At 47.2% G+C, this 27,181-nt stretch overlaps 2 protein-coding genes across 2 annotated transcripts; both read left to right on the top strand.

Annotated features, from left to right (window-relative positions):
* Nucleotides 1-800: 800 nt before the first annotated feature.
* Nucleotides 801-14,866, top strand: LOC123730893 (mucin-5AC-like; the record flags this gene model as incomplete). The annotated part of the gene is made up of 8 exons (XM_045709198.1): nucleotides 801-1,332; nucleotides 1,654-2,294; nucleotides 2,578-2,588; nucleotides 3,136-3,288; nucleotides 3,817-3,984; nucleotides 4,999-5,175; nucleotides 5,704-5,871; nucleotides 14,503-14,866. Coding segments are annotated over 8 exons (2,214 nt in total), but the record flags the coding sequence as incomplete, so codon positions are not given.
* Nucleotides 14,867-22,373: 7,507 nt separating this feature from the next.
* LOC123730892 (mucin-2-like) lies at nucleotides 22,374-26,567 on the top strand. The gene is made up of 5 exons (XM_045709197.1): nucleotides 22,374-22,738; nucleotides 23,631-24,053; nucleotides 24,756-24,798; nucleotides 26,204-26,220; nucleotides 26,294-26,567. The coding sequence occupies exons 1-5, from the start codon at nucleotides 22,374-22,376 to the stop codon at nucleotides 26,565-26,567; spliced, it is 1,122 nt and encodes a 373-aa protein (XP_045565153.1).
* Nucleotides 26,568-27,181: the final 614 nt, after the last annotated feature.

Raw genomic sequence — 27,181 nt, 5'->3', positions numbered from 1 at the left:
CAACCACAACAACATCCCCTTCGACAACTGCAGCTCCGACAACAACAACTGTAGGTCCTACAACGCCAATCACAACTGTAGATACAACTACCATTTTAACTCCTATGACAACCACAACCACAGCTCCGACCTCAACAACTGTAGCTGCTTCCACAACCACTACTGCATTCCCTACTACAACCACAACGGAAGCTTCATCCACAACCACTACTGCAGCCCTTACTACAACCACAACGGAAGCTTCTTCTACAACAACTATAGCACCTACGACAGCCACAACAACATCCCCTTCGACAACTGCAGCTCCTACAACAACAACTGTAGCTCCTACAACTCCAATCAAAACTACAGCTTCTACTACGACAATAATTGCAGAACCTGCGACCACCACAACTGATCTAGCTACTACGACAACCACAACAGCAGCTCCTACAACAACAACCGAAACACCTACGACAACCACAACAACATCCCCTTCGACAACTGCAGCTCCTACTACACCAATCACAACTGCAGGTCTAACTACCATTGTTACTCCTACAGCAACCACAACTGTACCCCCCACAGCAACCACAACAGCAGCTAGTACAACAACTGGAGCTCCAACAACCACTACAACTGCAACAGCTCCAACAACACCAACTGTAGCTGCTTCCACAAGCACTACTGCAGCCCCTACAGCAACAACAACTGCAGCTCCTACTACAACCACTTTAGCTCCTACGGCCACCACCACAGCTCCTACAACAACAAATAAAGCTGCTTCCACAACAACTACTGCAGCCCCTACTGCAACAACAACTGAAGCTTCTTCAACAACAACAATAGCACCAACGACAACCACAACAACATCACCTTCGACAACTGCAGCTCCTACAACAACCACAACAGAAGCTAGTACAACAACTGTAGCTCCAACGACCACTACAACTGCAGCAGCTGCTACAGAAATCACAACTGTAGCTCCTACGACCACCAAAATTGCAGCTTCTACCACAACAACAGAAGCTCCTAAGACCACTACAACTACAGCAGCTCCTACAACAACTGTAGCTGCTTCCACAACCACTACTGTAGCCCCTATGGCAACAACAACTGTAGCTCCAACAACAACTTTAGCTACTATAGCAAGCACAACAGCAGCTGCTACGACAACCACTACAGATTCTACGACATCTACAACAAGCCCAACAGTACCCACTACGGCAACACCTTCAGCTCCTACAACGACAATAATAGTAGATCATGCGACAAGTACAACTGCAGCAGCTATAACAACAACAACTGAAGCTGCTTCCACAACCACTACTGCAGCCCCTACTGCAACCACAACTGAAGCTTCTTCAAAAACAACTATAGCACCAACGACAACCACATCACCTTCGACAACTGCAGCTCCTACTACAACCACTTTAGCTCCTACGGCCACTACAACAGCTCCTACAACAACAAATACAGTTGCTTCCACAACAACTACTGCAGCCCCTACTGCAACAACAACTGAAGCTTCTTCCACAACAACATCACCTTCGACAACTGCAGCTCCTACAACAACCACAACAGAAGCTAGTACAACAACTGTAGCTCCAACGACCACTACAACTGCAGAAGCTCCAACAACACAAGCTGTAGCTGCTTCCATAACCACCACAGCAGCCCCTACTGCAACCAGAACAGAAGATCCTTCTACAATAACTACAAAAACATCCCCTACGACAACTGTAGCTCCTACGACAACCACTGTAGCTTCTACAGACACTACAACTGCAGCAGCTCCTACAACAACAACTGAAGCTGCTCCCACAACCACTACTGAAGCCCCTACTGCAACAACAACTGAAGCTTCTTCTACAACAACTATAGCACATACGGCAAACACAACAACTGTACCTACGACAACTGCAGCTCCTACTACAACCACTGTAGCTCCTACAGCCAATACAACTGCAGCAGCTCCTACAACAACAACTGAAGCTGCTTCCACAAGTACTACTGTAGCCCCAACTGCAACCACAACTGAAGCTTCTTCTACAACAACCACAACAACATCCCCTTCGACAACTGCAGCTCCGACAACAACAACTGTAGGTCCTACAACGCCAATCACAACTGTAGATACAACTACCATTTTAACTCCTATGACAACCACAACCACAGCTCCGACCTCAACAACTGTAGCTGCTTCCACAACCACTACTGCATTCCCTACTACAACCACAACGGAAGCTTCATCCACAACCACTACTGCAGCCCTTACTACAACCACAACGGAAGCTTCTTCTACAACAACTATAGCACCTAGGACAACCACAACAACATCCCCTTCGACAACTGCAGCTCCTACAACAACAACTGTAGCTCCTACAACTCCAATCAAAACTACAGCTTCTACTACGACAATAATTGCAGAACCTGCGACCACCACAACTGATCTAGCTACTACGACAACCACAACAGCAGCTCCTACAACAACAACCGAAACACCTACGACAACCACAACAACATCCCCTTCGACAACTGCAGCTCCTACAACACCAATCACAACTGCAGGTCCAACTACCATTGTTACTCCTACAGCAACCACAACTGTACCCCCCACAGCAACCACAACAGCAGCTAGTACAACAACTGGAGCTCCAACAACCACTACAACTGCAACAGCTCCAACAACACCAACTGTAGCTGCTTCCACAAGCACTACTGCAGCCCCTACAGCAACAACAACTGCAGCTCCTACTACAACCACTTTAGCTTCTACGGCCACCACCACAGCTCCTACAACAACAAATAAAGCTGCTTCCACAACAACTACTGCAGCCCCTACTGCAACAACAACTGAAGCTTCTTCAACAACAACAATAGCACCAACGACAACCACAACAACATCACCTTCGACAACTGCAGCTCCTACAACAACCACAACAGAAGCTAGTACAACAACTGTAGCTCCAACGACCACTACAACTGCAGCAGCTGCTACAGAAATCACAACTGTAGCTCCTACGACCACCAAAATTGCAGCTTCTACCACAACAACAGAAGCTCCTAAGACCACTACAACTACAGCAGCTCCTACAACAACTGTAGCTGCTTCCACAACCACTACTGTAGCCCCTATGGCAACAACAACTGCAGCTCCAACAACAACTTTAGCTACTATAGCAAGCACAACAGCAGCTGCTACGACAACCACTACAGATTCTACGACATCTACAACAAGCCCAACAGTACCCACTACGGCAACACCTTCAGCTCCTACAACGACAATAATTGTAGATCGTGCGACAAGTACAACTGCAGCAGCTATAACAACAACAACTGAAGCTGCTTCCACAACCACTAGTGCAACCCCTACTGCAACCACAACTGAAGCTTCTTCAACAACAACTATAGCACCAACGACAACCACAACAACATCACCTTCGACAACTGCAGCTCCTACTACAACCACTTTAGCTCCTACGGCCACTACAACAGCTCCTACAACAACAAATACAGTTGCTTCCACAACAACTACTGCAGCCCCTACTGCAACAACAACTGAAGCTTCTTCAACAACAACAATAGCACCAACGACAACCACAACAACATCACCTTCGACAACTGCAGCTCCTACAACAACCACAACAGAAGCTAGTACAACAACTGTAGCTCCAACGACCACTACAACTGCAGCAGCTGCTACAGAAATCACAACTGTAGCTCCTACGACCACCGAAATTGCAGCTTCTACCACAACAACAGAAGCTCCCAAGACCACTACAACTACAGCAGCTCCTACAACAACTGTAGCTGCTTCCACAACCACTACTGTAGCCCCTATGGCAACAACAACTGCACCTCCAACAACAACTTTAGCTACTATAGCAAGCACAACAGCAGCTGCTACGACAACCACTACAGATTCTACAACAAGCCCAACAGTACCCACTACGGCAACACCTTCAGCTCCTACAACGACAATAATTGTAGATCATGCGACAAGTACAACTGCAGCAGCTATAACAACAACAACTGAAGCTGCTTCCACAACCACTACTGCAGCCCCTACTTCAACCACAACTGAAGCTTCTTCTACAACAACTAAAGCACCTTTCACAACTGCAGCTCCTACTATAACAACTGTAGCTCCTACAACGCCAATCACAACTGCAGGTCCTACTACCATTTTAACTCCTAAAGCATCCACAACAGCAGCTAGTACAACAACTGTAGCCGCTACGACCACTACAACTGCAGCAGCTCCAACAACAACAACTGAAGCTGCTCCCACAACCACTACAGCAGCCCCTAGTGCAATCCCTACTGCAACCACAACTGAAGCTTCTTCAACAACAACTATAGCACCTACGACAACCACAACAACATCACCTTCGACAACTGCAGCTCCTACTAAAACAACTGTAGCTCCTACAACGCCGATCACAATTGCAGGACCTTCTACCATTTTATCTCCAGTAAGTACAACAACTGGAGCTCCAAAAACATCTACAACTGCTGAAGCTCCAACAACACCAACTGTAGCTGCTTCCACAACCACTACTGCAGCCCCTACTGCAACCACAACTGAAGCTTCTTCAAAAACAACTATAGCACCAACGACAACCACATCACCTTCGACAACTGCAGCTCCTACTACAACCACTTTAGCTCCTACGGCCACTACAACAGCTCCTACAACAACAAATACAGTTGCTTCCACAACAACTACTGCAACAACAACTGAAGCTTCTTCAACAACAACAATAGCACCAACGACAACCACAACAACATCACCTTCGACAACTGCAGCTCCTACAACAACCACAACAGAAGCTAGTACAACAACTGTAGCTCCAACGACCACTACAACTGCAGCAGCTGCTACAGAAATCACAACTGTAGCTCCTACGACCACCAAAATTGCAGCTTCTACCACAACAACAGAAGCTCCTAAGACCACTACAACTACAGCAGCTCCTACAACAACTGTAGCTGCTTCCACAACCACTCCTGTAGCCCCTATGGCAACAACAACTGCAGCTCCAACAACAACTTTAGCTACTATAGCAAGCACAACAGCAGCTGCTACGACAACCACTACAGATTCTACGACATCTACAACAAGCCCAACAGTACCCACTACGGCAACACCTTCAGCTCCTACAACGACAATAATTGTAGATCATGCGACAAGTACAACTGCAGCAGCTATAACAACAACAACTGAAGCTGCTTCCACAACCACTAGTGCAACCCCTACTGCAACCACAACTGAAGCTTCTTCAACAACAACTATAGCACCAACGACAACCACAACAACATCACCTTCGACAACTGCAGCTCCTACTACAACCACTTTAGCTCCTACGGCCACTACAACAGCTCCTACAACAACAAATACAGTTGCTTCCACAACAACTACTGCAGCCCCTACTGCAACAACAACTGAAGCTTCTTCAACAACAACAATAGCACCAACGACAACCACAACAACATCACCTTCGACAACTGCAGCTCCTACAACAACCACAACAGAAGCTAGTACAACAACTGTAGCTCCAACGACCACTACAACTGCAGCAGCTGCTACAGAAATCACAACTGTAGCTCCTACGACCACCGAAATTGCAGCTTCTACCACAACAACAGAAGCTCCCAAGACCACTACAACTACAGCAGCTCCTACAACAACTGTAGCTGCTTCCACAACCACTACTGTAGCCCCTATGGCAACAACAACTGCACCTCCAACAACAACTTTAGCTACTATAGCAAGCACAACAGCAGCTGCTACGACAACCACTACAGATTCTACAACAAGCCCAACAGTACCCACTACGGCAACACCTTCAGCTCCTACAACGACAATAATTGTAGATCATGCGACAAGTACAACTGCAGCAGCTATAACAACAACAACTGAAGCTGCTTCCACAACCACTACTGCAGCCCCTACTTCAACCACAACTGAAGCTTCTTCTACAACAACTAAAGCACCTTTCACAACTGCAGCTCCTACTATAACAACTGTAGCTCCTACAACGCCAATCACAACTGCAGGTCCTACTACCATTTTAACTCCTAAAGCATCCACAACAGCAGCTAGTACAACAACTGTAGCCGCTACGACCACTACAACTGCAGCAGCTCCAACAACAACAACTGAAGCTGCTCCCACAACCACTACAGCAGCCCCTAGTGCAATCCCTACTGCAACCACAACTGAAGCTTCTTCAACAACAACTATAGCACCTACGACAACCACAACAACATCACCTTCGACAACTGCAGCTCCTACTAAAACAACTGTAGCTCCTACAACGCCGATCACAATTGCAGGACCTTCTACCATTTTAACTCCAGTAAGTACAACAACTGGAGCTCCAAAAACATCTACAACTGCTGAAGCTCCAACAACACCAACTGTAGCTGCTTCCACAACCACTACTGCAGCCCCTACTGCAACCACAACTGAAGCTTCTTCAACAACAACAATAGCACCAACGACAACCACAACAACATCACCTTCGACAACTGCAGCTCCTACAACAACCACAACAGAAGCTAGTACAACAACTGTAGCTCCAACGACCACTACAACTGCAGAAGCTCCAACAACACAAGCTGTAGCTGCTTCCACAACCACCACAGCAGCCCCTACTGCAACCAGAACAGAAGATCATTCTACAATAACTACAAAAACATCCCCTAAGACAACTGTAGCTCCTACTACAACCACTCTAGCTCCTACAGCCACTACAACTGCAGCAGCTCCTACAACAACAACTGAAGCTGCTCCCACAACCACTACTGAAGCCCCTACTGCAACAACAACTGAAGCTTCTTCTACAACAACTATAGCACATACGGCAACCACAACAACTGTACCTACGACAACTGCAGCTCCTACTACAACCACTGTAGCTCCTACGGCCAATACAACTGCAGCAGCTCCTACAACAACAACTGAAGCTGCTTCCACAAGCACTACTGTAGCCCCAACTGCAACCACAACTGAAGCTTCTTCTACAACAACCACAACAACATCCCCTTCGACAACTGCAGCTCCGACAACAACAACTGTAGGTCCTACAACGCCAATCACAACTGTAGATACAACTACCATTTTAACTCCTATGACAACCACAACCACAGCTCCGACCTCAACAACTGTAGCTGCTTCCACAACCACTACTGCATTCCCTACTACAACCACAACGGAAGCTTCTTCTACAACAACTATAGCACCTACGACAACCACAACAACATCCCCTTCGACAACTGCAGCTCCTACAACAACAACTGTAGCTCCTACAACTCCAATCAAAACTATAGCTTCTACTACGACAATAATTGCAGAACCTGCGACCACCACAACTGATCTAGCTACTACGACAACCACAACAGCAGCTCCTACAACAACAACCGAAACACCTACGACAACCACAACAACATCCCCTTCGACAACTGCAGCTCCTACTACAACAAATGCAGCTCCTACAACACCAATCACAACTGCAGGTCCAACTACCATTGTTACTCCTACAGCAACCACAACTGTACCCCCCACAGCAACCACAACAGCAGCTAGTACAACAACTGGAGCTCCAACAACCACTACAACTGCAACAGCTCCAACAACACCAACTGTAGCTGCTTCCACAAGCACTACTGCAACCCCTACAGCAACAACAACTGCAGCTCCTACTACAACCACTTTAGCTCCTACGGCCACCACCACAGCTCCTACAACAACAAATAAAGCTGCTTCCACAACAACTACTGCAGCCCCTACTGCAACAACAACTGAAGCTTCTTCAACAACAACAATAGCACCAACGACAACCACAACAACATCACCTTCGACATCTGCAGCTCCTACAACAACCACAACAGAAGCTAGTACAACAACTGTAGCTCCAACGACGACTACAACTGCAGCAGCTGCTACAGAAATCACAACTGTAGCTCCTACGACCACCGAAATTGCAGCTTCTACCACAACAACAGAAGCTCCTAAGACCACTACAACTACAGCAGCTCCTACAACAACTGTAGCTGCTTCCACAACCACTACTGTAGCCCCTATGGCAACAACAACTGCAGCTCCAACAACAACTTTAGCTACTATAGCAAGCACAACAGCAGCTGCTACGACAACCACTACAGATTCTACGACATCTACAACAAGCCCAACAGTACCCACTACGGCAACACCTTCAGCTCCTACAACGACAATAATAGTAGATCATGCGACAAGTACAACTGCAGCAGCTATAACAACAACAACTGAAGCTGCTTCCACAACCACTACTGCAGCCCCTACTTCAACCACAACTGAAGCTTCTTCTACAACAACTAAAGCACCTTTCACAACTGCAGCTCCTACTATAACAACTGTAGCTCCTACAACGCCAATCACAACTGCAGGTCCTACTACCATTTTAACTCCTAAAGCATCCACAACAGCAGCTAGTACAACAACTGTAGCCGCTACGACCACTACAACTGCAGCAGCTCCAACAACAACTGAAGCTGCTCCCACAACCACCACAGCAGCCCCTAGTGCAACCCCTACTGCAACCACAACTGAAGCTTCTTCAACAACAACTATAGCACCTACGATAACCACAACAACATCACCTTCGACAACTGCAGCTCCTACTAAAACAACTGTAGCTCCTACAACGCCGATCACAATTGCAGGACCTTCTACCATTTTAACTCCAGTAAGTACAACAACTGGAGCTCCAAAAACATCTACAACTGCTGAAGCTCCAACAACGCCAACTGTAGCTGCTTCCACAACCACTACTGCAGCCCCTACTGCAACCACAACTGAAGCTTCTTCAACAACAACTATAGCACCAACGACAACCACAACAACATCACCTTCGACAACTGCAGCTCCTACTACAACCACTTTAGCTCCTACGGCCACTACAACAGCTCCTACAACAACAAATACAGTTGCTTCCACAACAACTACTGCAGCCCCTACTGCAACAACAACTGAAGCTTCTTCAACAACAACAATAGCACCAACGACAACCACAACAACATCCACTTCGATAACTGCAGCTCCTACAACAACCACAACAGAAGCTAGTACAACAACTGTAGCTCCAACGACCACTACAACTGCAGAAGCTCCAACAACACAAGCTGTAGCTGCTTCCACAACCACCACAGCAGCCCCTACTGCAACCAGAACAGAAGATCCTTCTACAATAACTACAAAAACATCCCCTACGACAACTGTAGCTCCTACTACAACCACTGTAGCTCCTACAGCCACTACAACTGCAGCAGCTCCTACAACAACAACTGAAGCTGCTCCCACAACCACTACTGAAGCCCCTACTGCAACAACAACTGAAGCTTCTTCTACAACAACTATAGCACATACGGCAACCACAACAACTGTACCTACGACAACTGCAGCTCCTACTACAACCACTGTAGCTCCTACGGCCAATACAACTGCAGCAGCTCCTACAACAACAACTGAAGCTGCTTCCACAAGCACTACTGTAGCCCCAACTGCAACCACAACTGAAGCTTCTTCTACAACAACCACAACAACATCCCCTTCGACAACTGCAGCTCCGACAACAACAACTGTAGGTCCTACAACGCCAATCACAACTGTAGATACAACTACCATTTTAACTCCTATGACAACCACAACCACAGCTCCGACCTCAACAACTGTAGCTGCTTCCACAACCACTACTGCATTCCCTACTACAACCACAACGGAAGCTTCTTCTACAACAACTATAGCACCTACGACAACCACAACAACATCCCCTTCGACAACTGCAGCTCCTACAACAACAACTGTAGCTCCTACAACTCCAATCAAAACTATAGCTTCTACTACGACAATAATTGCAGAACCTGCGACCACCACAACTGATCTAGCTACTACGACAACCACAACAGCAGCTCCTACAACAACAACCGAAACACCTACGACAATCACAACAACATCCCCTTCGACAACTGCAGCTCCTACTACAACAAATGCAGCTCCTACAACACCAATCACAACTGCAGGTCCAACTACCATTGTTACTCCTACAGCAACCACAACTGTACCACCCACAGCAACCACAACTGCAGCTAGTACAACAACTGGAGCTCCAACAACCACTACAACTGAAACAGCTCCAACAACACCAACTGTAGCTGCTTCCACAAGCACTACTGCAGCCCCTACAGCAACAACAACTGCAGCTCCTACTACAACCACTTTGGCTCCTACGGCCACCACCACAGCTCCTACAACAACAAATAAAGCTGCTTCCACAACAACTACTGCAGCCCCTACTGCAACAACAACTGAAGCTTCTTCAACAACAACAATAGCACCAACGACAACCACAACAACATCACCTTCGACAACTGCAGCTCCTACAACAACCACAACAGAAGCTAGTACAACAACTGTAGCTCCAACGACCACTACAACTGCAGAAGCTCCAACAACACAAGCTGTAGCTGCTTCCACAACCACCACAGCAGCCCCTACTGCAACCAGAACAGAAGATCCTTCTACAATAACTACAAAAACATCCCCTACGACAACTGTAGCTCCTACTACAACCACTGTAGCTCCTACAGCCACTACAACTGCAGCAGCTGCTACAGAAATCACAACTGTAGCTCCTACGACCACCGAAATTGCAGCTTCTACCACAACAACAGAAGCACCTAAGACCACTACAACTACAGCAGCTCCTACAACAACTGTAGCTGCTTCCACAACCACTACTGTAGCCCCTATGGCAACAACAACTGCAGCTCCAACAACAACTTTAGCTACTATAGCAAGCACAACAGCAGCTGCTACGACAACCACTACAGATTCTACGACATCTACAACAAGCCCAACAGTACCCACTACGGCAACACCTTCAGCTCCTACAACGACAATAATAGTAGATCATGCGACAAGTACAACTGCAGCAGCTATAACAACAACAACTGAAGCTGCTTCCACAACCACTACTGCAGCCCCTACTGCAACCACAACTGAAGCTTCTTCAAAAACAACTATAGCACCAACGACAACCACATCACCTTCGACAACTGCAGCTCCTACTACAACCACTTTAGCTCCTACGGCCACTACAACAGCTCCTACAACAACAAATACAGTTGCTTCCACAACAACTACTGCAGCCCCTACTGCAACAACAACTGAAGCTTCTTCAACAACAACAATAGCACCAACGACAACCACAACAACATCACCTTCGACAACTGCAGCTCCTACAACAACCACAACAGAAGCTAGTACAACAACTGTAGCTCCAACGACCACTACAACTGCAGAAGCTCCAACAACACAAGCTGTAGCTGCTTCCACAACCACCACAGCAGCCCCTACTGCAACCAGAACAGAAGATCCTTCTACAATAACTACAAAAACATCCCCTACGACAACTGTAGCTCCTACTACAACCACTGTAGCTTCTACAGACACTACAACTGCAGCAGCTCCTACAACAACAACTGAAGCTGCTCCCACAACCACTACTGAATCCCCTACTGCAACAACAACTGAAGCTTCTTCTACAACAACTATAGCACATACGGCAACCACAACAACTGTACCTACGATAACTGCAGCTCCTACTACAACCACTGTAGCTCCTACAGCCAATACAACTGCAGCAGCTCCTACAACAACAACTGAAGCTGCTTCCACAAGCACTACTGTAGCCCCAACTGCAACGACAACTGAAGCTTCTTCTACAACAACCACAACAACATCCCCTTCGACAACTGCAGCTCCGACAACAACAACTGTAGGTCCTACAACGCCAATCACAACTGTAGATACAACTACCATTTTAACTCCTATGACAACCACAACCACAGCTCCGACCTCAACAACTGTAGCTGCTTCCACAACCACTACTGCATTCCCTACTAAAACCACAACGGAAGCTTCATCCACAACCACTACTGCAGCCCTTACTACAACCACAACGGAAGCTTCTTCTACAACAACTATAGCACCTACGACAACCACAACAACATCCCCTTCGACAACTGCAGCTCCTACAACAACAACTGTAGCTCCTACAACTCCAATCAAAACTACAGCTTCTACTACGACAATAATTGCAGAACCTGCGACCACCACAACTGATCTAGCTACTACGACAACCACAACAGCAGCTCCTACAACAACAACCGAAACACCTACGACAACCACAACAACATCCCCTTCGACAACTGCAGCTCCTACAACACCAATCACAACTGCAGGTCCAACTACCATTGTTACTCCCACAGCAACCACAACTGTACCCCCCACAGCAACCACAACAGCAGCTAGTACAACAACTGGAGCTCCAACAACCACTACAACTGCAACAGCTCCAACAACACCAACTGTAGCTGCTTCCACAAGCACTACTGCAGTCCCTACAGCAACAACAACTGCAGCTCCTACTACAACCACTTTAGCTTCTACGGCCACCACCACAGCTCCTACAACAACAAATAAAGCTGCTTCCACAACAACTACTGCAGCCCCTACTGCAACAACAACTGAAGCTTCTTCAACAACAACAATAGCACCAACGACAACCACAACAACATCACCTTCGACAACTGCAGCTCCTACAACAACCACAACAGAAGCTAGTACAACAACTGTAGCTCCAACGACCACTACAACTGCAGCAGCTGCTACAGAAATCACAACTGTAGCTCCTACGACCACCAAAATTGCAGCTTCTACCACAACAACAGAAGCTCCTAAGACCACTACAACTACAGCAGCTCCTACAACAACTGTAGCTGCTTCCACAACCACTACTGTAGCCCCTATGGCAACAACAACTGCAGCTCCAACAACAACTTTAGCTACTATAGCAAGCACAACAGCAGCTGCTACGACAACCACTACAGATTCTACGACATCTACAACAAGCCCAACAGTACCCACTAAAGCAACACCTTCAGCTCCTACAACGACAATAATTGTAGATCATGCGACAAGTACAACTGCAGCAGCTATAACAACAACAACTGAAGCTGCTTCCACAACCACTAGTGCAACCCCTACTGCAACCACAACTGAAGCTTCTTCAACAACAACTATAGCACCAACGACAACCACAACAACATCACCTTCGACAACTGCAGCTCCTACTACAACCACTTTAGCTCCTACGGCCACTACAACAGCTCCTACAACAACAAATACAGTTGCTTCCACAACCACTACTGCAGCCCCTACTTCAACCACAACTGAAGCTTCTTCTACAACAACTAAAGCACCTTTCACAACTGCAGCTCCTACTATAACAACTGTAGCTCCTACAACGCCAATCACAACTGCAGGTCCTACTACCATTTTAACTCCTAAAGCATCCACAACAGCAGCTAGTACAACAACTGTAGCCGCAGCTCCAACAACAACAACTGAAGCTGCTCCCACAACCACTACAGCAGCCCCTAGTGCAATCCCTACTGCAACCACAACTGAAGCTTCTTCAACAACAACTATAGCACCTACGACAACCACAACAACATCACCTACGACAACTGCAGCTCCTACTAAAACAACTGTAGCTCCTACAACGCCGATCACAATTGCAGGACCTTCTACCATTTTAACTCCAGTAAGTACAACAACTGGAGCTCCAAAAACATCTACAACTGCTGAAGCTCCAACAACACCAACTGTAGCTGCTTCCACAACCACTACTGCAGCCCCTACTGCAACCACAACTGAAGCTTCTTCAAAAACAACTATAGCACCAACGACAACCACATCACCTTCGACAACTGCAGCTCCTACTACAACCACTTTAGCTCCTACGGCCACTACAACAGCTCCTACAACAACAAATACAGTTGCTTCCACAACAACTACTGCAGCCCCTACTGCAACAACAACTGAAGCTTCTTCAACAACAACAATAGCACCAACGACAACCACAACAACATCACCTTCGACAACTGCAGCTCCTACAACAACCACAACAGAAGCTAGTACAACAACTGTAGCTCCAACGACCACTACAACTGCAGAAGCTCCAACAACACAAGCTGTAGCTGCTTCCACAACCACCACAGCAGCCCCTACTGCAACCAGAACAGAAGATCCTTCTACAATAACTACAAAAACATCCCCTACGACAACTGTAGCTCCTACTACAACCACTCTAGCTCCTACAGCCACTACAACTGCAGCAGCTCCTACAACAACAACTGAAGCTGCTCCCACAACCACTACTGAAGCCCCTACTGCAACAACAACTGAAGCTTCTTCTACAACAACTATAGCACATACGGCAACCACAACAACTGTACCTACGACAACTGCAGCTCCTACTACAACCACTCTAGCTCCTACAGCCACTACAACTGCAGCAGCTCCTACAACAACAACTGAAGCTGCTTCCACAAGCACTACTGTAGCCCCAACTGCAACCACAACTGAAGCTTCTTCTACAACAACCACAACAACATCCCCTTCGACAACTGCAGCTCCGACAACAACAACTGTAGGTCCTACAACGCCAATCACAACTGTAGATACAACTACCATTTTAACTCCTATGACAACCACAACCACAGCTCCGACCTCAACAACTGTAGCTGCTTCCACAACCACTACTGCATTCCCTACTACAACCACAACGGAAGCTTCATCCACAACCACTACTGCAGCCCTTACTACAACCACAACGGAAGCTTCTTCTACAACAACTATAGCACCTACGACAGCCACAACAACATCCCCTTCGACAACTGCAGCTCCTACAACAACAACTGTAGCTCCTACAACTCCAATCAAAACTACAGCTTCTACTACGACAATAATTGCAGAACCTGCGACCACCACAACTGATCTAGCTACTACGACAACCACAACAGCAGCTCCTACAACAACAACCGAAACACCTACGACAACCACAACAACATCCCCTTCGACAACTGCAGCTCCTACAACACCAATCACAACTGCAGGTCCAACTACCATTGTTACTCCTACAGCAACCACAACTGTACCCCCCACAGCAACCACAACAGCAGCTAGTACAACAACTGGAGCTCCAACAACCACTACAACTGCAACAGCTCCAACAACACCAACTGTAGCTGCTTCCACAAGCACTACTGCAGCCCCTACAGCAACAACAACTGCAGCTCCTACTACAACCACTTTAGCTCCTACGGCCACCACCACAGCTCCTACAACAACAAATAAAGCTGCTTCCACAACAACTACTGCAGCCCCTACTGCAACAACAACTGAAGCTTCTTCAACAACAACAATAGCACCAACGACAACCACAACAACATCACCTTCGACAACTGCAGCTCCTACAACAACCACAACAGAAGCTAGTACAACAACTGTAGCTCCAACGACCACTACAACTGCAGAAGGTCCAACAACACAAGCTGTAGGTGCTTCCACAACCACCACAGCAGCCCCTACTGCAACCAGAACAGAAGATCCTTCTACAATAACTACAAAAACATCCCCTACGACAACTGTAGCTCCTACTACAACCACTCTAGCTCCTACAGCCACTACAACTGCAGCAGCTCCTACAACAACAACTGAAGCTGCTCCCACAACCACTACTGAAGCCCCTACTGCAACAACAACTGAAGCTTCTTCTACAACAACTATAGCACATACGGCAACCACAACAACTGTACCTACGACAACTGCAGCTCCTACTACAACCACTGTAGCTCCTACGGCCAATACAACTGCAGCAGCTCCTACAACAACAACTGAAGCTGCTTCCACAAGCACTACTGTAGCCCCAACTGCAACCACAACTGAAGCTTCTTCTACAACAACCACAACAACATCCCCTTCGACAACTGCAGCTCCGACAACAACAACTGTAGGTCCTACAACGCCAATCACAACTGTAGATACAACTACCATTTTAACTCCTATGACAACCACAACCACAGCTCCGACCTCAACAACTGTAGCTGCTTCCACAACCACTACTGCATTCCCTACTACAACCACAACGGAAGCTTTTTCTACAACAACTATAGCACCTACGACAACCACAACAACATCCCCTTCGACAACTGCAGCTCCTACAACAACAACTGTAGCTCCTACAACTCCAATCAAAACTATAGCTTCTACTACGACAATAATTGCAGAACCTGCGACCACCACAACTGATCTAGCTACTACGACAACCACAACAGCAGCTCCTACAACAAAAACCGAAACACCTACGACAACCACAACAACATCCCCTTCGACAACTGCAGCTCCTACTACAACAAATGCAGCTCCTACAACACCAATCACAACTGCAGGTCCAACTACCATTGTTACTCCTACAGCAACCACAACTGTACCCCCCACAGCAACCACAACAGCAGCTAGTACAACAACTGGAGCTCCAACAACCACTACAACTGCAACAGCTCCAACAACACCAACTGTAGCTGCTTCCACAAGCACTACTGCAGCCCCTACAGCAACAACAACTGCAGCTCCTACTACAACCACTTTAGCTCCTACGGCCACCACCACAGCTCCTACAACAACAAATAAAGCTGCTTCCACAACAACTACTGCAACCCCTACTGCAACAACAACTGAAGCTTCTTCAACAACAACAATAGCACCAACGACAACCACAACAACATCACCTTCGACAACTGCAGCTCCTACAACAACCACAACAGAAGCTAGTACAACAACTGTAGCTCCAACGACCACTACAACTGCAGCAGCTGCTACAGAAATCACAACTGTAGCTCCTACGACCACCGAAATTGCAGCTTCTACCACAACAACAGAAGCTCCTAAGACCACTACAACTACAGCAGCTCCTACAACAACTGTAGCTGCTTCCACAACCACTACTGTAGCCCCTATGGCAACAACAACTGCAGCTCCAACAACAACTTTAGCTACTATAGCAAGCACAACAGCAGCTGCTACGACAACCACTACAGATTCTACGACATCTACAACAAGCCCAACAGTACCCACTACGGCAACACCTTCAGCTCCTACAACGACAATAATTGTAGATCATGCGACAAGTACAACTGCAGCAGCTATAACAACAACAACTGAAGCTGCTTCCACAACCACTACTGCAGCCCCTACTTCAACCACAACTGAAGCTTCTTCTACAACAACTAAAGCACCTTTCACAACTGCAGCTCCTACTATAACAACTGTAGCTCCTACAACGCCAATCACAACTGCAGGTCCTACTACCATTTTAACTCCTAAAGCATCCACAACAGCAGCTAGTTCAACAACTGTAGCCGCTACGACCACTACAACTGCAGCAGCTCCAACAACAACAACTGAAGCTGCTCCCACAACCACTACAGCAGCCCCTAGTGCAATCCCTACTGCAACCACAACTGAAGCTTCTTCAACAACAACTATAGCACCTACGACAACCACAACAACATCACCTACGACAACTGCAGCTCCTACCAAAACAACTGTAGCTCCTACAACGCCGATCACAATTGCAGGACCTTCTACCATTTTAACTCCAGTAAGTACAACAACTGGAGCTCCAAAAACATCTACAACTGCTGAAGCTCCAACAACACCAACTGTAGCTGCTTCCACAACCACTACTGCAGCCCCTACTGCAACCACAACTGAAGCTTCTTCAAAAACAACTATAGCACCAACGACAACCACATCACCTTCGACAACTGCAGCTCCTACTACAACCACTTTAGCTCCTACGGCCACTACAACAGCTCCTACAACAACAAATACAGTTGCTTCCACAACAACTACTGCAGCCCCTACTGCAACGACAACTGAAGCTTCTTCAACAACAACAATAGCACCAACGACAACCACAACAACATCACCTTCGACAACTGCAGCTCCTACAACAACCACAACAGAAGCTAGTACAACAACTGTAGCTCCAACGACCACTACAACTGCAGAAGCTCCAACAACACAAGCTGTAGCTGCTTCCACAACCACCACAGCAGCCCCTACTGCAACCAGAACAGAAGATCCTTCTACAATAACTACAAAAACATCCCCTACGACAACTGTAGCTCCTACTACAACCACTCTAGCTCCTACAGCCACTACAACTGCAGCAGCTCCTACAACAACAACTGAAGCTGCTCCCACAACCACTACTGAAGCCCCTACTGCAACAACAACTGAAGCTTCTTCTACAACAACTATAGCACATACGGCAACCACAACAACTGTACCTACGACAACTGCAGCTCCTACTACAACCACTCTAGCTCCTACAGCCACTACAACTGCAGCAGCTCCTACAACAACAACTGAAGCTGCTTCCACAAGCACTACTGTAGCCCCAACTGCAACCACAACTGAAGCTTCTTCTACAACAACCACAACAACATCCCCTTCGACAACTGCAGCTCCGACAACAACAACTGTAGGTCCTACAACGCCAATCACAACTGTAGATACAACTACCATTTTAACTCCTATGACAACCACAACCACAGCTCCGACCTCAACAACTGTAGCTGCTTCCACAACCACTACTGCATTCCCTACTACAACCACAACGGAAGCTTCATCCACAACCACTACTGCAGCCCTTACTACAACCACAACGGAAGCTTCTTCTACAACAACTATAGCACCTACGACAGCCACAACAACATCCCCTTCGACAACTGCAGCTCCTACAACAACAACTGTAGCTCCTACAACTCCAATCAAAACTACAGCTTCTACTACGACAATAATTGCAGAACCTGCGACCACCACAACTGATCTAGCTACTACGACAACCACAACAGCAGCTCCTACAACAACAACCGAAACACCTACGACAACCACAACAACATCCCCTTCGACAACTGCAGCTCCTACAACACCAATCACAACTGCAGGTCCAACTACCATTGTTACTCCTACAGCAACCACAACTGTACCCCCCACAGCAACCACAACAGCAGCTAGTACAACAACTGGAGCTCCAACAACCACTACAACTGCAACAGCTCCAACAACACCAACTGTAGCTGCTTCCACAAGCACTACTGCAGCCCCTACAGCAACAACAACTGCAGCTCCTACTACAACCACTTTAGCTCCTACGGCCACCACCACAGCTCCTACAACAACAAATAAAGCTGCTTCCACAACAACTACTGCAGCCCCTACTGCAACAACAACTGAAGCTTCTTCAACAACAACAATAGCACCAACGACAACCACAACAACATCACCTTCGACAACTGCAGCTCCTACAACAACCACAACAGAAGCTAGTACAACAACTGTAGCTCCAACGACCACTACAACTGCAGAAGGTCCAACAACACAAGCTGTAGGTGCTTCCACAACCACCACAGCAGCCCCTACTGCAACCAGAACAGAAGATCCTTCTACAATAACTACAAAAACATCCCCTACGACAACTGTAGCTCCTACTACAACCACTCTAGCTCCTACAGCCACTACAACTGCAGCAGCTCCTACAACAACAACTGAAGCTGCTCCCACAACCACTACTGAAGCCCCTACTGCAACAACAACTGAAGCTTCTTCTACAACAACTATAGCACATACGGCAACCACAACAACTGTACCTACGACAACTGCAGCTCCTACTACAACCACTGTAGCTCCTACGGCCAATACAACTGCAGCAGCTCCTACAACAACAACTGAAGCTGCTTCCACAAGCACTACTGTAGCCCCAACTGCAACCACAACTGAAGCTTCTTCTACAACAACCACAACAACATCCCCTTCGACAACTGCAGCTCCGACAACAACAACTGTAGGTCCTACAACGCCAATCACAACTGTAGATACAACTACCATTTTAACTCCTATGACAACCACAACCACAGCTCCGACCTCAACAACTGTAGCTGCTTCCACAACCACTACTGCATTCCCTACTACAACCACAACGGAAGCTTTTTCTACAACAACTATAGCACCTACGACAACCACAACAACATCCCCTTCGACAACTGCAGCTCCTACAACAACAACTGTAGCTCCTACAACTCCAATCAAAACTATAGCTTCTACTACGACAATAATTGCAGAACCTGCGACCACCACAACTGATCTAGCTACTACGACAACCACAACAGCAGCTCCTACAACAAAAACCGAAACACCTACGACAACCACAACAACATCCCCTTCGACAACTGCAGCTCCTACTACAACAAATGCAGCTCCTACAACACCAATCACAACTGCAGGTCCAACTACCATTGTTACTCCTACAGCAACCACAACTGTACCCCCCACAGCAACCACAACAGCAGCTAGTACAACAACTGGAGCTCCAACAACCACTACAACTGCAACAGCTCCAACAACACCAACTGTAGCTGCTTCCACAAGCACTACTGCAGCCCCTACAGCAACAACAACTGCAGCTCCTACTACAACCACTTTAGCTCCTACGGCCACCACCACAGCTCCTACAACAACAAATAAAGCTGCTTCCACAACAACTACTGCAACCCCTACTGCAACAACAACTGAAGCTTCTTCAACAACAACAATAGCACCAACGACAACCACAACAACATCACCTTCGACAACTGCAGCTCCTACAACAACCACAACAGAAGCTAGTACAACAACTGTAGCTCCAACGACCACTACAACTGCAGCAGCTGCTACAGAAATCACAACTGTAGCTCCTACGACCACCGAAATTGCAGCTTCTACCACAACAACAGAAGCTCCTAAGACCACTACAACTACAGCAGCTCCTACAACAACTGTAGCTGCTTCCACAACCACTACTGTAGCCCCTATGGCAACAACAACTGCAGCTCCAACAACAACTTTAGCTACTATAGCAAGCACAACAGCAGCTGCTACGACAACCACTACAGATTCTACGACATCTACAACAAGCCCAACAGTACCCACTACGGCAACACCTTCAGCTCCTACAACGACAATAATTGTAGATCATGCGACAAGTACAACTGCAGCAGCTATAACAACAACAACTGAAGCTGCTTCCACAACCACTACTGCAGCCCCTACTTCAACCACAACTGAAGCTTCTTCTACAACAACTAAAGCACCTTTCACAACTGCAGCTCCTACTATAACAACTGTAGCTCCTACAACGCCAATCACAACTGCAGGTCCTACTACCATTTTAACTCCTAAAGCATCCACAACAGCAGCTAGTTCAACAACTGTAGCCGCTACGACCACTACAACTGCAGCAGCTCCAACAACAACAACTGAAGCTGCTCCCACAACCACTACAGCAGCCCCTAGTGCAATCCCTACTGCAACCACAACTGAAGCTTCTTCAACAACAACTATAGCACCTACGACAACCACAACAACATCACCTACGACAACTGCAGCTCCTACCAAAACAACTGTAGCTCCTACAACGCCGATCACAATTGCAGGACCTTCTACCATTTTAACTCCAGTAAGTACAACAACTGGAGCTCCAAAAACATCTACAACTGCTGAAGCTCCAACAACACCAACTGTAGCTGCTTCCACAACCACTACTGCAGCCCCTACTGCAACCACAACTGAAGCTTCTTCAAAAACAACTATAGCACCAACGACAACCACATCACCTTCGACAACTGCAGCTCCTACTACAACCACTTTAGCTCCTACGGCCACTACAACAGCTCCTACAACAACAAATACAGTTGCTTCCACAACAACTACTGCAGCCCCTACTGCAACAACAACTGAAGCTTCTTCAACAACAACAATAGCACCAACGACAACCACAACAACATCACCTTCGACAACTGCAGCTCCTACAACAACCACAACAGAAGCTAGTACAACAACTGTAGCTCCAACGACCACTACAACTGCAGAAGCTCCAACAACACAAGCTGTAGCTGCTTCCACAACCACCACAGCAGCCCCTACTGCAACCAGAACAGAAGATCCTTCTACAATAACTACAAAAACATCCCCTACGACAACTGTAGCTCCTACTACAACCACTCTAGCTCCTACAGCCACTACAACTGCAGCAGCTCCTACAACAACAACTGAAGCTGCTCCCACAACCACTACTGAAGCCCCTACTGCAACAACAACTGAAGCTTCTTCTACAACAACTATAGCACATACGGCAACCACAACAACTGTACCTACGACAACTGCAGCTCCTACTACAACCACTCTAGCTCCTACAGCCACTACAACTGCAGCAGCTCCTACAACAACAACGGAAGCTGCTTCCACAAGCACTACTGTAGCCCCAACTGCAACCACAACTGAAGCTTCTTCTACAACAACCACAACAACATCCCCTTCGACAACTGCAGCTCCGACAACAACAACTGTAGGTCCTACAACGCCAATCACAACTGTAGATACAACTACCATTTTAACTCCTATGACAACCACAACCACAGCTCCGACCTCAACAACTGTAGCTGCTTCCACAACCACTACTGCATTCCCTACTACAACCACAACGGAAGCTTCATCCACAACCACTACTGCAGCCCTTACTACAACCACAACGGAAGCTTCTTCTACAACAACTATAGCACCTACGACAGCCACAACAACATCCCCTTCGACAACTGCAGCTCCTACAACAACAACTGTAGCTCCTACAACTCCAATCAAAACTACAGCTTCTACTACGACAATAATTGCAGAACCTGCGACCACCACAACTGATCTAGCTACTACGACAACCACAACAGCAGCTCCTACAACAACAACCGAAACACCTACGACAACCACAACAACATCCCCTTCGACAACTGCAGCTCCTACAACACCAATCACAACTGCAGGTCCAACTACCATTGTTACTCCTACAGCAACCACAACTGTACCCCCCCACAGCAACCACAACAGCAGCTAGTACAACAACTGGAGCTCCAACAACCACTACAACTGCAACAGCTCCAACAACACCAACTGTAGCTGCTTCCACAAGCACTACTGCAGCCCCTACAGCAACAACAACTGCAGCTCCTACTACAACCACTTTAGCTCCTACGGCCACCACCACAGCTCCTACAACAACAAATAAAGCTGCTTCCACAACAACTACTGCAGCCCCTACTGCAACAACAACTGAAGCTTCTTCAACAACAACAATAGCACCAACGACAACCACAACAACATCACCTTCGACAACTGCAGCTCCTACAACAACCACAACAGAAGCTAGTACAACAACTGTAGCTCCAACGACCACTACAACTGCAGAAGCTCCAACAACACAAGCTGTAGCTGCTTCCACAACCACCACAGCAGCCCCTACTGCAACCAGAACAGAAGATCCTTCTACAATAACTACAAAAACATCCCCTACGACAACTGTAGCTCCTACTACAACCACTCTAGCTCCTACAGCCACTACAACTGCAGCAGCTCCTACAACAACAACTGAAGCTGCTCCCACAACCACTACTGAAGCCCCTACTGCAACAACAACTGAAGCTTCTTCTACAACAACTATAGCACATACGGCAACCACAACAACTGTACCTACGACAACTGCAGCTCCTACTACAACCACTGTAGCTCCTACGGCCAATACAACTGCAGCAGCTCCTACAACAACAACTGAAGCTGCTTCCACAAGCACTACTGTAGCCCCAACTGCAACCACAACTGAAGCTTCTTCTACAACAACCACAACAACATCCCCTTCGACAACTGCAGCTCCGACAACAACAACTGTATGTCCTACAACGCCTATCACAACTGTAGATACAACTACCATTTTAACTCCTATGACAACCACAACCACAGCTCCGACCTCAACAACTGTAGCTGCTTCCACAACCACTACTGCATTCCCCACTACAACCACAACGGAAGCTTCTTCTACAACAACTATAGCACCTACGACAACCACAACAACATCCCCTTCGACAACTGCAGCTCCTACAACAACAACTGTAGCTCCTACAACTCCAATCAAAACTATAGCTTCTACTACGACAATAAATGCAGAACCTGCGACCACCACAACTGATCTAGCTACTACGACAACCACAACAGCAGCTCCTACAACAACAACCGAAACACCTACGACAACCACAACAACATCCCCTTCGACAACTGCAGCTCCTACTACAACAAATGCAGCTCCTACAACACCAATCACAACTGCAGGTCCAACTACCATTGTTACTCCTACAGCAACCACAACTGTACCCCCCACAGCAACCACAACAGCAGCTAGTACAACAACTGGAGCTCCAACAACCACTACAACTGCAACAGCTCCAACAAAACCAACTGTAGCTGCTTCCACAAGCACTACTGCAGCCCCTACAGCAACAACAACTGCAGCTCCTACTACAACCACTTTAGCTCCTACGGCCACCACCACAGCTCCTACAACAACAAATAAAGCTGCTTCCACAACAACTACTGCAGCCCCTACTGCAACAACAACTGAAGCTTCTTCAACAACAACAATAGCACCAACGACAACCACAACAACATCACCTTCGACAACTGCAGCTCCTACAACAACCACAACAGAAGCTAGTACAACAACTGTAGCTCCAACGACCACTACAACTGCAGCAGCTGCTACAGAAATCACAACTGTAGCTCCTACGACCACCGAAATTGCAGCTTCTACCACAACAACAGAAGCTCCTAAGACCACTACAACTACAGCAGCTCCTACAACAACTGTAGCTGCTTCCACAACCACTACTGTAGCCCCTATGGCAACAACAACTGCAGCTCCAACAACAACTTTAGCTACTATAGCAAGCACAACAGCAGCTGCTACGACAACCACTACAGATTCTACGACATCTACAACAAGCCCAACAGTACCCACTACGGCAACACCTTCAGCTCCTACAACGACAATAATTGTAGATCATGCGACAAGTACAACTGCAGCAGCTATAACAACAACAACTGAAGCTGCTTCCACAACCACTACTGCAGCCCCTACTTCAACCACAACTGAAGCTTCTTCTACAACAACTAAAGCACCTTTCACAACTGCAGCTCCTACTATAACAACTGTAGCTCCTACAACGCCAATCACAACTGCAGGTCCTACTACCATTTTAACTCCTAAAGCATCCACAACAGCAGCTAGTTCAACAACTGTAGCCGCTACGACCACTACAACTGCAGCAGCTCCAACAACAACAACTGAAGCTGCTCCCACAACCACTACAGCAGCCCCTAGTGCAATCCCTACTGCAACCACAACTGAAGCTTCTTCAACAACAACTATAGCACCTACGACAACCACAACAACATCACCTACGACAACTGCAGCTCCTACCAAAACAACTGTAGCTCCTACAACGCCGATCACAATTGCAGGACCTTCTACCATTTTAACTCCAGTAAGTACAACAACTGGAGCTCCAAAAACATCTACAACTGCTGAAGCTCCAACAACACCAACTGTAGCTGCTTCCACAACCACTACTGCAGCCCCTACTGCAACCACAACTGAAGCTTCTTCAAAAACAACTATAGCACCAACGACAACCACATCACCTTCGACAACTGCAGCTCCTACTACAACCACTTTAGCTCCTACGGCCACTACAACAGCTCCTACAACAACAAATACAGTTGCTTCCACAACAACTACTGCAGCCCCTACTGCAACAACAACTGAAGCTTCTTCAACAACAACAATAGCACCAACGACAACCACAACAACATCACCTTCGACAACTGCAGCTCCTACAACAACCACAACAGAAGCTAGTACAACAACTGTAGCTCCAACGACCACTACAACTGCAGAAGCTCCAACAACACAAGCTGTAGCTGCTTCCACAACCACCACAGCAGCCCCTACTGCAACCAGAACAGAAGATCCTTCTACAATAACTACAAAAACATCCCCTACGACAACTGTAGCTCCTACTACAACCACTCTAGCTCCTACAGCCACTACAACTGCAGCAGCTCCTACAACAACAACTGAAGCTGCTCCCACAACCACTACTGAAGCCCCTACTGCAACAACAACTGAAGCTTCTTCTACAACAACTATAGCACATACGGCAACCACAACAACTGTACCTACGACAACTGCAGCTCCTACTACAACCACTCTAGCTCCTACAGCCACTACAACTGCAGCAGCTCCTACAACAACAACTGAAGCTGCTTCCACAAGCACTACTGTAGCCCCAACTGCAACCACAACTGAAGCTTCTTCTACAACAACCACAACAACATCCCCTTCGACAACTGCAGCTCCGACAACAACAACTGTAGGTCCTACAACGCCAATCACAACTGTAGATACAACTACCATTTTAACTCCTATGACAACCACAACCACAGCTCCGACCTCAACAACTGTAGCTGCTTCCACAACCACTACTGCATTCCCTACTACAACCACAACGGAAGCTTCATCCACAACCACTACTGCAGCCCTTACTACAACCACAACGGAAGCTTCTTCTACAACAACTATAGCACCTACGACAGCCACAACAACATCCCCTTCGACAATTGCAGCTCCTACAACAACAACTGTAGCTCCTACAACTCCAATCAAAACTACAGCTTCTACTACGACAATAATTGCAGAACCTGCGACCACCACAACTGATCTAGCTACTACGACAACCACAACAGCAGCTCCTACAACAACAACCGAAACACCTACGACAACCACAACAACATCCCCTTCGACAACTGCAGCTCCTACAACACCAATCACAACTGCAGGTCCAACTACCATTGTTACTCCTACAGCAACCACAACTGTACCCCCCACAGCAACCACAACAGCAGCTAGTACAACAACTGGAGCTCCAACAACCACTACAACTGCAACAGCTCCAACAACACCAACTGTAGCTGCTTCCACAAGCACTACTGCAGCCCCTACAGCAACAACAACTGCAGCTCCTACTACAACCACTTTAGCTCCTACGGCCACCACCACAGCTCCTACAACAACAAATAAAGCTGCTTCCACAACAACTACTGCAGCCCCTACTGCAACAACAACTGAAGCTTCTTCAACAACAACAATAGCACCAACGACAACCACAACAACATCACCTTCGACAACTGCAGCTCCTACAACAACCACAACAGAAGCTAGTACAACAACTGTAGCTCCAACGACCACTACAACTGCAGAAGCTCCAACAACACAAGCTGTAGCTGCTTCCACAACCACCACAGCAGCCCCTACTGCAACCAGAACAGAAGATC

This window comes from Salmo salar, chromosome ssa27 (genome assembly GCF_905237065.1).
Source record: "Salmo salar chromosome ssa27, Ssal_v3.1, whole genome shotgun sequence".
NCBI classification, from domain to species: domain Eukaryota; kingdom Metazoa; phylum Chordata; class Actinopteri; order Salmoniformes; family Salmonidae; genus Salmo; species Salmo salar.
This window is presented reverse-complemented; position numbering and strand designations above follow the sequence as displayed.